This window comes from Haliotis asinina, chromosome 14 (assembly GCF_037392515.1).
Source record: "Haliotis asinina isolate JCU_RB_2024 chromosome 14, JCU_Hal_asi_v2, whole genome shotgun sequence".
NCBI lineage: Eukaryota > Metazoa > Mollusca > Gastropoda > Lepetellida > Haliotidae > Haliotis > Haliotis asinina.
Window position 1 is genome coordinate 8,334,827 of NC_090293.1, and position 14,215 is coordinate 8,349,041.

The 14,215-nt window shown below is 39.5% G+C and overlaps 1 protein-coding gene across 1 annotated transcript; it reads left to right on the plus strand.

Moving 5' to 3' along the window:
- Positions 1-49: 49 nt before the first annotated feature.
- On the plus strand, positions 50-13,214 carry LOC137261728 (2-hydroxyacyl-CoA lyase 2-like). The gene is made up of 16 exons (XM_067799512.1): positions 50-208; positions 1,562-1,615; positions 2,657-2,761; positions 3,119-3,197; positions 3,745-3,836; positions 5,011-5,149; positions 5,864-5,975; positions 6,722-6,822; positions 7,309-7,418; positions 7,713-7,836; positions 8,047-8,141; positions 8,620-8,774; positions 9,293-9,430; positions 10,086-10,260; positions 10,769-10,867; positions 11,058-13,214. Exons 1-16 carry the CDS (start codon positions 68-70, stop codon positions 11,241-11,243), a joined length of 1,905 nt encoding a protein of 634 aa, XP_067655613.1. The 5' UTR covers positions 50-67; the 3' UTR covers positions 11,244-13,214.
- Positions 13,215-14,215: the final 1,001 nt, after the last annotated feature.

Here is a 14,215-nt window from a genome sequence, read left to right on the forward strand (position 1 = left end):
CCCTTTTTTGTATTTATTTTCAAAATAATTACCTTTGAACCGCAGTGTCAAGGACATTTCATTCAACATGGCGTCATGGGATCGCTACTTCGGAGACTTGCAGAAGAATTTTACGACTTTTGCAATTCCCGTTAGCTTGTCTGCAGCTACAATTGGTGTTGTCTTCTTGCTGAAACGTTTTGGCATTTTCTACCAATTGTTACACAAGGTATTTCTCATTACCATGTATGTCATCTCGTTCCTTGAATTGTTTATGGGGCAAACACTCAGATTGTGTACTTTGTACCCGGGGCACAATCTTTCTCCATGAGACATGTTGTCATGTCCTTTTGAATACAGCAATGAATTCTTTTATATTACATGATTATTCATAAGTTGTCTGCTTTGGTCCGACATTATTACGAAACAGAAAAATGGGAGGAAAAAAACATGTAAAACATCCGTGCTCTCTTAAGCTGGTAAAACTGAAACAGCACTTACCAAACTTTTCTCACCCAAACGACTCTTTATTTTATCATTTTATTTTTCAGATCTCCTTTATAACTTTCCTGCTGTTGACAGTATCATGTGTCAGTCATAAGGATGTTTTGATACACACATCATGCAGTTTGTTGGTTTCACATTAATTTTGAACTTGCTGTGCTCATGCACAAGGTTTGTAAAAATATCCACTGGCAAACTTCTGCTGTGGTCGCATGTTTACCGATAGTGTAAATACACTCAAAATAAAATAATTAAATGAGTAATTATTTACGCAAGACAACTGTTCCTGGCTGACAACATACATCCACTTGCCTATGCTTTTTAAATAATGGATGTCCTATTTTGTTGCAGCTGCATGAGAAATGTGGTTTATTTGTTAGCTGTGAGAGGGGGATGTGTGGCGGTGGCGAGATATGTTTATACAAGAACTTGTTGACATAAATGAAGCTATTTCACTACTCCCAGTCTTTGGTTCATAAAAGAAGTGAGATAAGGTGCATTCAACATAAAACTATACATTTGTTTGGATTTTCATTTTCTTTAGAGTGTGTTTAATCAATCAGAAAAGCATATGGCCAGTGCAAAAGTTCTTTTTACGCACTCTGTGTACAGCAAGTTGAACATTAATTTGAAACCAGTATGGCCCCTGCACTAGGTGTTACCTTCCTTACTGCTCTTGCAGACACCAACAGACTGATCATTCCTTCTGCTGTTTCTTCTAAGTACTGTGAACGCTTGTTCACAGAAAGTCACCTGTACAGTTGTGCTACTTATTGTTGGCCATCCTCATGATGACCTACAACTTCCGTCAAGGACCTCAAGCTAAAGGTGTTACTGGATTTGGAACAACTAGTTTTTCACAATTGTGCTTCTGGAGAAGGTTTTCCTTCGCAACGCTGCCAGCATCCATCTCTCCTGCATTGCGCCACCAACTATTACAACAACACAGATTAACAATAGCATTGTGAAAATATCTGCTATTCTTTATCTTTTCAGTTGTACTATGCCATGTCTTGCTTATCAGGATACTGTTTTGAACTGCTTTGTTTGTCTCATTATGATCATAATGGTGTTTTAGGTTGATACGCAAACGAAGAGAAATGGTGGAGACATAGTTGCAGATGTTCTGAAGGTAATTACTCGATCATGCTACCATGGAATAACTTACAATCATACTCCATGTATGTATTTACAATTGCTACACTGTTGGTACTGTTACACCTACAGTTACTGCACTATATTACTCTATGAAGTACTTAACAATGTGACTTAAGTATAGATTAATAAGACACAGGCTATGATCTATGATCTCATGGATAGATATGATGGGGATTCTGGGTAAGAACATAGGCTCCAGGCAATCACTTCTTGACATAAGATAATAATAATGACTATTTATACTGGAGCTTTTCCACACACTCATGCATGGTCAAAGCGCTAGCACATCATTACCCCAAATAACCCAAGCTGCCTGTAAGGCACTAGAAGGTTATTAGTCTCCTGACCTGTTTCATCAGGTACCCATTTCTCCAGGGTGGACGGAGGCAGACAACAAACGCACTGCCTGAGGTGAGACAAATGTACAACATGTGCTTCGTTGTGGGGCAGGACACAAGTCCTAGCAACCCTAGAAATGAAGCTGCAAAATATGGTCACCCATCCAAGGACTGTCCATGCTCAGTGTTGCTTAACTTCAATCTGAGTTGTGACCTGAGCTGTTTGCACATGACCAAACACCACCAAGATGCAATTATATGGATCATGGTGCTCAAATGGAATGGTTGTCATGTTTCGCATTCAATTTGCTGGCACAGTATAACTGAAGATTGATTATATCTCCATTTATCAAGTACAGAAAAAAGGAAGCCTGGTAGATTATGGATAACACATCTGTTCATTGAGGGCAGAGCTCCAACCCCAGGTTGTGTCCTACCAAAAGACTTACTATGACTGTAATTGTTTCTGTTCTCACTGTTTGTTTTCTCTACAGTATGGAGTAAAATATGACATGACATTGACTTATGGACATTTTTATCCTGCATCAGTTGTGAAATATCAGTTCTGTTAAGATTTGTGTTTTTATGGTTGATTATTCATGCCTCCTCTGTTACATGCTCTCTGTATCATGTTTGGGAACCTGATGATTTTATCTTGTTTTATTTGTTTACCCCAGGAGCATGGTGTCAAGTATGTGTTCACATTGGTTGGTGGACATATTTCACCCATACTGGTGGCTTGTGAAAGGCTAGGAATACGGGTTGTGGATACAAGACATGAGGTTTGTATAAAACATGTTACAATCATACCATTGCAGCTGTAAAGTAGTAGAGGGTAGTAAAGGTCCACAGCACCCTACTGCTAGTTGTAAAAGGGATCTACACCATTAACCCACCGTTGTTCAAGGTAAAAACTCCTTTCTTCTGATCGTAACAGGCTTTTTTTATGGTGTGAGTGTTCAGACTTGCTAACTTGTTTTTACACTGTCAGCATAACCTGTTACCAATGATTGTTGATGGTGGTGCTGAAAAACATAAATGCATTTTATGTTTATGATAAAGGAAAATATCGTAAAAGTTATCAGGTCATAGTGCCTTCTGAGGAGATATTTTATTATGCCATTGCTTTTATTGGTCAGGTGACTGCTGTGTTTGCAGCTGACGCTGTGGCTCGTTTGTCAGGAGCAGTGGGAGTCGCAGCAGTAACAGCAGGACCAGGTACTTCAATTTTAATCTACATTTATGGGACCATACATAATTTATTGTTAGAGTGGAGTGATGATGATTGTTATTGAGAAGAATGTACAATGTGAGTGCCCCCTCCCCTCCCTAAAATTCATGTACAAAGTAAGTTACCACCCATGCTTGTCATGTACAAAATGAATGAACCCCCGACCCCCCTCTCTCTCTCCTCCCCTCTCTTTTCTTTTTCCCATCTTTCTGCCACCTACCCCCGTAGTCCCCTGTTCTAGTCCCTTAAATCACCCTCCACTACCTGACATTGAAGTGGAATAAGCTAGTGGTTAAAGTGTTCAGTTGTCACACTGAAGATCCAAGTTCGATTCCCCACATGTGCAGTATGTGAAGCCCACTTCTGGTGTCCCCAGTCATGATATTGCTGGAATATTGCTAAAAGCAGTGTAAAACCAAACTCATTCAATGACATGAAGTTTCACAAACAGTTTTGTTTGTATGTCTCAGTATGTAATAACTGGTCTGGGTAATCACTTCTCTGAGTAATCACTCAATTTCCATCATTTTTCAGGCCTGACCAATACTGTGACTGCTGTCAAAAATGCTCAAATGGCCGAGTCACCACTTCTCCTCATAGGTGGTGCAGCAGCCACTCTACTAAAGGTACCCTTATTTACATATACAGTCTGTCTGGGTTCAAATGAGAATGATGAACGATTAGAAAGTTGACATTTGTGATCGATCACGGAAATAGTTTTATCAGAAACTATCAGTATCATGTAACATTGTTCTGCTTTCACGCTTCACACTGAGGTTGACAAATGGCTGGTGGAACAACACTGACACACACTTCAGGTGCAAGTTAGCACAGTCCCCTACTAGTCAGGAAACTGCCAGTGCTGTTTCTGTGATTGATCACAGAGTTGCAGATTTCAGATCCTGATGGGTATAGAGGATTCAGCACCATGTGTCTTATTTTGTGTTTTGTGCAGTTATAGCTATTTCAAGTTATTTCCAGTTATATGATCATTCATTGTTCTCATTGGAACCCAAACAGACTGAAACTACTTTATGTATATGTCACTATAGGTGATTGTCCCCTAAGCCTGTCAGTGTGTGGTGTTGATTTCTGTGTCTCTAACTGATCCAACTCCTTAAACACTTTATTTCCAAATGCTAGGTATTTGTACATAGAGTGAAAATTCTGTATGAAAAAATCATACCAACACAGGCTCTGTAAATCTGGAAAACAGACCGGTGTTCGTTGTTTACCAGGAATTATGTTTTGAATTGAGCATGGCTTCTGATGCAGTGTATCATGAAATAATAAAACCTGCAGATAACAACAAAATAATAAAAACTGTATAAATCAACAAAACAATTTTATACAATTAAATAATATCAAACTGAATTACTTAAGAATTAGTAATAAAAATGCTAAAAACAGCGACCGTCATCTCCGAGACATTACTCGGTGTTGTGGTTGGCTGTCCATAAAAAACTGTTGGATTGTATTGCAAGGACTTAGCTCTTTAAATGATGCTGGAGAAATTAAGCAGTCATACACACATACACGCACAGATCATGACTCAAATATTCAAGCACGTTTTGTGACTTCAGCTGTAACCACTCCAAGTATGGCAGGTATAAGTGATGAATTTGCTCATCCTTGTAATGAATGTATTGAATTTTTGTATGTTTGTGTGTGTGATCAGTAGTGGTTTTTAATGTATGTTTTTGAAATATTATGTAGTTTTACCTAGAACATGTGGAATCAACCATTACACTTTCATTTTGCCTTGTTTAAGACTTAACCTGTGTATGTTAATAATTTCAGGGTCGGGGAGCTCTACAAGATATAGACCAGATGTCTCTGTTTAAACCTCTGTGTAAATATTGTGCAACAATAACCAAGATCCGAGATATAGTTCCCACCATACGGACAGCCCTTCAGGTGGCCCAGTCCGGAACGCCAGGTAGGAGTTGTCTCCCTTATTACAGGATCCTCTGGTCTGGAGGTTGATCCCAAATGAAATATTCATGATTTAACAGTACCATTCCTTTCCTTAATGCAATGATTAAAACTTCATCTAAACATAATCATGGGTGATTGGCCAATCGATCACCACTCATGACACCTACCACTAGTACCAGTTCTTTAGTGTTATTTCTACAAGTCGATTGAAAGCCGATTTTAACTCTCAGCAAAACGATCTTCGCGCAGATGGTTGACAATAGCAAGCACTGACCACTGAGAGGGCTTGGTTTGACCACACCCCTACCCCCTTTTATGCAGCTTTACGTCCTTCCTATCATCCAACATTTGTGTCAAGATCGTTTAGTTGAGGGTCAAAATCGTCTTTCAATCAACTTGTAGAAATAATGATAAACCTTTTGCTTTTTACAGATATATGGCATTTACATTTTTCATGATTTCCACAGAAGCGATTCAAACTTAATCTAAAATAACATCAAGTAACTGTGAGATGATTTGTCCTTTCAAATATGTTGGGGCGAAGGCGGTATGTCATCTTCTGATGACTCGTGTTTACATAGCAGCATTCATAAAACAACTTTATGCATGACAGTTTCAGGTTCTCTTCCACAAAAAACTACTTCGAAAAGAACCTTTATGTCCAGTCGTGTATAAGAACACATGTAACTTAGATACTGTTATAAATATCCTTCAGGGCCTGTGTTTATTGAGTTCCCAATCGACACCTTGTATCCCTACGCCATGGTGAAAAGAGAGATTGGTATGAAGGACAAGGCTGGTGGACTTGTACAGACTGTGATTAACTGGTGCGTTCATTTGTCTGTGTTTGATAAGGCTGCCAAGTCTATTAGCATCCCTAGCAGCATATGCTTATATGAGGTGAAAAGACTTACAAGATGACTAGGTTCAACAGTGTGGTTTATTGGATACCTTGACAGTAATAATGATGGCAATTTTCCGTGAATCCTCGGAAATCTGAGGATTAAAATGCAAATCAATCGATCCTGGACCCTGTTGGGGCACTGCAGTCCCCAGACCCCCTGCTGATTTTCAGGTGAAATCACTTTCACCTGTTGCGATCCCTGAAAGTGTTGAATTTCGCTCCACGGAGGTGCATACTGAAAGCACTTCAATCTGATTATTGTTATCCCGGACAGCCCAAGCTCCCTGTGAGGCACTAGAAGGTTAATAGTCACATTATAGTCACATGACTACCAGGTACCCATTTTCTGCAGGATATGACACTGCTCATGATATCAACCACTGTTTTGTCTGGTCTTGAATGATTACTGTAAGGCTACTGTAATGTTCTTAATTACAACAATAAACAGTAATAAGTATAATAAGAAAAAAGAATTCTTTCATAATTATCCACTGACCTGTTGGTATTTGTAATGGAGATTTCAATTGCTGAATTTAGAATGTCTTTTGATTAATATTTCTTTTAATGACTGATTTACTTGGCAGCCTGTTTGAAAGATTTCAGTACATCATGATTTGTTTGGACATTGTATCGTAAACATCTTTGTATGAAACAGTGTCATCTTCTTAGGTATTTACAAAATCATCTCAATAACCTGTTTGCTGGTGCATTTGAAGAAAGAGACATTACACCTCTGAAAGTGGAGAGGCCCATGGCTTCTAGATCCCAAGGTAAGTTGTGGTCTCTGAACAAAATATAACTTTGCCATGTAAACACACATACATGCACACAGATACCGCTCACCTTGTCTGCCCCTAATATTTCTGTTTGAGGGTCTTGATGACAGATCTGAAGATGCTGCAAATATACACAGTCATATGTCAAGCTCTGAGACCTTAGGATATGGGTACAATGTGTGGCACCTATTTCTGGTGCCCAATTTTTGGTGCTTTTGCTTGAATGTTGCTAAAAGTAACATAACCCCTAACTTACTGTTTCCAGGTTTGTCTGAATCAGTAGTAATCGGTGTCTGACTGGGTCTTTTAGTTAGTTTTTAGAACTGTTGATCAAACTTCCTGTTTATTTCGTATCCTGTCCATTTCTCAAAACCAAATTGCATGTTTGTGATTTTGCTATTGAGGAAAATGGGTACATCCACTAACCAACTCACAAGCTCTTATTCTATGGTATATATTAACTGACTGTAATTTTTCCAGTACAACAGTGTATTGAGATGTTGTCCCGAGCCAAGAAGCCTGTGATTCTGCTGGGAAGTCAGGCCACGTTGCCGCCAACTCCGGTGGAGGACCTCAGGAAGGCTGTGGAGGTAAGGAGTGGCATCCTGATTCTGGGGCTTAGCATTATTATCTCACATCTGCAGAAAAGTTACAGAACAAAGTTGTTCAAGAAGGTCATCATAGGCACAGCAGCTAGATGGATAATTGCTTTCTTTAGCCTATAATCACGAAGACCCTATACTATGATATTATGTGGATGTTTTTGTATGGAACATATGCTTTAGTTTGTACATTTTTGTTAGTGTGTATGTTTTTATGAGGGGTGTGTTAGGATCTGTCTTTCAGCATATGTGATTCATCATGCGTATTGGAAATGTTTCCAGAGTTTAGGGATTCCTTGTTTCCTGGGTGGCATGTCCCGAGGGCTGCTGGGAAAGTCGAGCGACATTCAGGTCCGTCAGCGCAGGAAAGATGCTCTCAAGGAGGCTGATGTGGTGGTCCTGGCAGGTAGGCAAATACTGTTCGTCAAAACTGTCACCGTTCAAGGAGGCCAGCTCAGTCATGAGACTGGGTGTTAATGAGTTCCAATAAACAATTATACTTGGGTAATCTCCTTCACTTATGTTGCTTTTTAGTTCCTGTGATCCTTGCTTCAACTACAACATATAAACTGGATGATTTTCTATTCAAAAGTAACAAGGATTTCTAAATTTGAAGGTGCTGTCTGTGATTTCCGGCTGGGCTATGGGCGTGTTCTTAGCCGCCGCTCAAAGATTATTGCTGTGAATAGATGCAAGGATCAACTCTATAAGGTGAACATGGATTTGTGTACATGGTTGCTGTTGTTTGTGTTAAGTCATTATCCTCTAGCAACTACAGTAGCTTCAATATTGGTTGTGGCATCTGTTAACAACATTTAGAAACTACAAGACCAATGTCTTTGACATTTTCTGCCAGGGAGGTGTCTTCTAGTTGCTCAAGAGATTATACATTGCTGCCAGTGCAGCCATTTTGAAACAGCTATGGGAAGCATTATTTAAGTGTTGTCATTATGAATTGTGGTCATGTTTTGAACTTGCTCTTAAAATACATGTTTATCTGTGTGAAAGTATTACTATCTGAACTTTCACAACCAAAGTAGCTGTAATTTGGTATTGTTGTCTTTTCTCTCAGTTGTGTCATAGTTTCAAATCCATAGAAGTTGCTGTTAGGTTTTAGTATGATGCCCTTGATTGTCAGCTTCTGGAAAGGGAACACATCCAACAATGACTGTCTTCTTGTTTGGTATAGAACTCAGACATGTTCTGGAAGCCGACTCTAGCAGTCCAGGGAGATATTGGCTCCTTCATGGTGGATGTGGCAGCAGGGATGAAGGGGTACAAGTGTGATCCTGACTGGGTGAAAACTTTGAGAGATCGGGATGAAGAGAAGGAGATTGCCAACAGGTTAATGAGAGATTCATGGGCATATTTCTAGTTTGTTTGAATAGAGAATGGCTTTTTCAGAGAGGAAGATTTGCCATTAACAGATGTGAGGAGCAAGTATAAGAAAAATGTACTATAGCAGTTTTGCAAATGTGAAATGTGACTTTTGAGATGTACTCATTTCTGTTGACTGGACAGTGATCAACTCAGAATAATATACCTCTCATTTTACACTGTTTACATTTTACAGAGTTAAATGAAGTACCCGTATATATTTCAAGAGACGTTATGCCACCAAGGATATGATCTGTTTATTCAGGTTCTGCTTAAAATCAGATATGTCATATTGGTTGTACAACAGTTCAATTTATTATTCAGGAAGGTCATTCTGAGATCATGTGACTCATTAATTCAAGAGAATTACCCTTGTATTTATTAACGTTTTTGTATACTGACATCACAGGCTGTACATAAAGTATTCAACTGAAGAAACCTCTGCCTCATGAACCATTTATTCAAATGTGGTTTTGTACTGGCAGGAAGAAGTCAGAAGAGATCCCAGAGAACCACCTCAACCCTCTGAAGGTCTTGATGACAGTGGAAGAGGTCCTCTCTGACGACGCCATCTTGGTAGCAGATGGCGGGGACTTTGTGGCCACTGCAGCTTACATCCTCAGGTTGGTAACTTGACTGTAACAAATGAACATGTGTGACATATGTCACTTGTTTGAAAAGAGGTTGTTACATGGCAGCGTCTTGGTTTTTTGGATGTTGACTGATCTCAGTTTTGGATGTGTGTCATGTAAGATTGCATGTTGTTCCTTGATCATATATTATCCTTTGTATTCTGTTATTGATGTGTCTAATCAGACTGCATTACTCACAGTTTGACAATCCTAATGTTCTTTATTTAATATAACACTTTGTTGACCTCTACCCCTAAGCTTACAATCTTGTTGCAAGTATATGGTGGGTTTGACATGCAAGATGTGACCTGGCTGTCCTGATGTGTCATAATACCCCAACAGTATGTGGAAATGCTTGGTGGCTGTATCATGCAACATCACATTTTGTTGTGGACGTGGGAATTACCCTATGATCATCTTCTGTACCTCACACATATGTACTATAGCCTTGTGTTGCCATTCCCCTTGAATCCATACCTATACAACTGCTCTGGTGGAGTGTCTGTCTTACCCTGCTGTTGAACTATGGCTACTTATGAGGAAAAAATCTATCCAACCCCATGAAGTATTCACAATGCCATATCTGTATATCTTCTATCTGAATTTTGCAGTAAACACAATTTTTAAGTGTCCCCTCAACTTTCAGACCCCGTGGCCCACTGCACTGGCTTGACCCCGGAGCATTCGGGACTCTGGGAGTTGGTGGAGGGTTTGCTCTGGGAGCCAAGCTTTGTCGCCCTGAAAGTGATGTGTGGATTATATATGGAGACGGGACTCTGGGATACAGTGTTGCTGAGGTCGATACATTTACAAGGCATAAGGTGTGTACTAGTGTACAGGTTCCTGTCTCTACATAGAGGAAACAAAACCACAATCATCAGAACCTGCAGAGCAAGGGGAAATATCTCTATGGAACACTTCTGTAAACAGATGCAGCTCTGTTACGATGAGTGTAGGATTCACCATTTAGTTCAGGATTAAATCATTTTGTGGGGAAGAATAATCAGAAAATGGTGTTTAGAAACCTGACAATGTGCGATGACTTCTGGAATTCTGCCAGCATTCCTATTTATTGTTGAGCAGGATTCAGCCATCAAGCCAGTAACCATCAAGCAGAATCAGACTGAGGACTGATTGCAAGGTTAACAATGTTCCTTTGGTCTAATCTTCAAATATTTGAAGTTTTCTAAGGCATGTCACCATGTTCTAGCTTTGCAATAAGACTAGCATTGTCCAGTTACACTGATGTCAGTATGCTCGTGGAATTCAGATAAATGAACATGTGCATGTTGTTGAAGGATGGTCATCAGTGCCATGTTTATTCTGCAGGTGCCTGTGTTGGCCATAGTAGGGAATGACGCTGGCTGGACACAGATTGCCAGGGAACAAGTGCCCATGTTTGGGAGCAGTGTGGCCTGTCAGTTGGCGGTAAGAAATATTGCTTCTCAGTCATAAACATCCAATAATGGAATTCAAACTACACTCTGTTACAGACAAAAGAAGGCATTTCCTGCACAACCATAAGAGAGTCCTCTACCAATGTATATTGGGGAATAGTTAATATCCTGTATTAGACTAGCGAGCAATTGGAAGGATGTAGCATTATTTCCTGTTTTAGCATTGCGACTATGAGACGGTTGCCGAGGGTTACGGAGGGAAGGGCTATCGTCTTGACCGAACAAACGAAGACAACATGAAGGAGGAGTTGGAGAGAGCCCTCAAAGACTACAGGGCCGGCAACACAGTACTCATCAATGCACTCATTGGAAAGACCAACTTTCGAGAAGGCAGCATATCTGTATAATGCTAAAAAATCACCATTGTCATTTAGATGATTCTTATGTATTAGATTACATATCCTTGAAAACCAAGGAAACACGAAGAACCTCTACACACAATATTTTTACTTTGCCAAATGCAAACTTTATGAAAATTGGTTGAAACAAATTATGTTTCAGTAATCCATGACAATATCAGCCAAGGATTTTTCATATACCTATTAGTAAAATCGCAATCCAGTGGGAAATGTTTTGTCCTTAATTCCACTTGTTTCAGACTAGCAGGCTTATGTTCTCTGTATTATCAGTCCATGGAAGAGGAGTTAAAGTCTAAGGTGCAGCCTGTAGGTCATGTTGTACCAAAAAAGTTGTTTCAAGTTGTTACCCAGCTTGACAAGAAGGGTATGAAACAATGGCTGGTTGGCTCTGAATCACTGTAGTCTTGGTACCAGTGTTAGGCCTGATAGCTCATGGTATCTCATGACTATTAAACTAGCATTAGTACAGATTACTACAATGAAACACTCATGCTCGTATGCACAACTCCAGGGTTGCACTAATTTTGGTGATACCCATCACCTTGACTATTTGCTACATTTATATAGTATATAACACCCACAATGTGACACTTAACAGACTTTCCTCCCAACAAGCTGTGATGTGCCACAAATTTCAAGAGGCACACTCATGACATTTATCAGTCGAAGATAGCCTACATCAGATTTCCTGGATCTTTCAAAGATATGTATCAAGTGAATAACCTTTGTGATATTATTGCCATTTTACTGTCATATGCATGTAGCCATGTAGCAGAATTTTCTTAAAATAATCATACTAGAGTTCCTGTGGTGTGTTTTTGTTGAATGATTCTTTGTGAGTGTTTGTAAGTATGGCTGTGTCATGTGTCAGTTATACATAGTGATGAAGTTTGATGTATATATATATATTTTGATATTTTTGCATTTGAGAGAAACTGCCTACATAAAAATTCTTCAAAGGCATTTAGAAGTTGGTGAGGTAATACAAGACACTATTATGGATGACAACTTCTTTGATTCTTTTAACACGATGTTTCAAGGCTAATTCTTGCCCCTTCGTCAGGTGGATAATGAACATAGGTAACATTGCAGAATATATACAGGTATACATGACCCCAACCCCAACCCCAGAGGCTGCATCTACAAGATAAACTGTGATTGCGGCAGCAGCTACATAGGTGAAAACTGCAGACCATTCAACATCAGACTCAAAGAGCACAAAACCTCAGTAAGAAAATTAGATCTAAAATCGTCCCTCTCTGAACACATCGTCAACTATCCAAACCACTCCATCAACTGGAAAAACACAGAGATCCTGGCTTCCAACATCAGTGATTGGCGGAGAAGGAAGCTTTGGGAAGCAATCAATATCAGAACATTAGAACCTCAGATCAATAGAGATCAAGGCGTGTACCTACCCTCTGCCTGGTGTGTCAACAAGGACTCATAGACTCTCAATCTATCAGCTGTGTAAACAACTATGTACTGTTAAAACTTTCCTCCTTTCATCTCTCCTCTGTGATTGTACATACCTAATTACATTTATGTGCTTGTATATACATCTTACCTCTCTGGCTTCATGTATACCTGTATATATTCTGCAACGTTACCTATGTTCATTATCCACCTGACAAAGGGGCAAGAATTAGCCTTGAAACGTCGTGTTAAAAGAATTAAAGAAGTTGTCATCCATAATTGTGGCTTGTATTGCCTACATAAAAGTTTAAGAACGTCCACTGTTATAACTAGTGGGTATTGTAACTCACGGCCTTTGCAATGGTAGAGTTCCTCCACTTTTTTTTGTACATTTTTCAGAACAAACCATTTCATGCCAGAATGTTTGCTATATTAGTTGTGAAGAAAGAACAGTCAACATTCCTATGCAATACATGAATGTTCTCTTTCACATAATTAAACAAAGCTGACTACAATAACACTGAAATAAAAAGTGTATGAAGATTTTGTGTCTACTTTGTTGTTGAGTGCTGCACAGCATTATTCCAGCTATGTGGTGGTCTGTAAGTAATGAAGTGTGGGTCAGACAATCTAGTGATTAACAGCATCAGCATCATCTGTTGTGATGCGATGACACGAGGCAGCAAACCTGACCACGCACCCAATCCCATTTATTTAATCTTACTACAAACATGTGTTGCTGAACAACAGTTCTAACCTGGATCTTCACAGGTATCGTGTCCATGATTAACATCATGACCAAATCTGATGATTCAGTCACAACTTTGTCCAAGAAGGCAAAGGGGAATGGGTGAGAGTTTGGTTTGGGTTTGTTTAGTTTGAGGTTGCTGTTCACACTATTCCAGCAATATCATGTGGGGTGCAACTCTAAAGTGGTTGGAACAACTCAAAATAATCCAACAGCATCCTATTCATTACATTTACATGTTTTGTCAGACAACTGCAGAATTAGTTCTAATGATAAATTGTGTTCTTCACAGTTGGGTTTTGCTACTATGACTGGGCAAGACCAGAAATGGGCTTTACACAATGTACGCTTATAAGGAATCTACCTTAGTAAGGAATCAACCCTGTAACCACTAGTCTGCCCCATTGCTCTGTGTTCTTTTGCAAACTTACCCAGCAAACAATCTTAATAAGGTAGACCTGTGCTCGATATCGTAAGGAAAGATCCCCATCACTACAAGAGCATGACAAATGTACATAAAGCCTGTTCACTAGGTACTTTGACACTATCCCATACATACAACATACATGAAACCTAGCAATGGTGTACAAGGAAAGTCATATCTAGCTGGTTTGAAGCTCGTTTCTGACTACTGGTTATCTGAAAATAATTCGACTTTGGGAGGAAACTTGTCAGTCTAGATGTTACAAGTTACATCAGTGAATATGATCTGGGATGAATGAAACACTGGGTTTCATGGGTCAGGGGTAGACTTGTGTTTACTCATCAGGCTGGAGATCCTGCTTTCATAGAAACC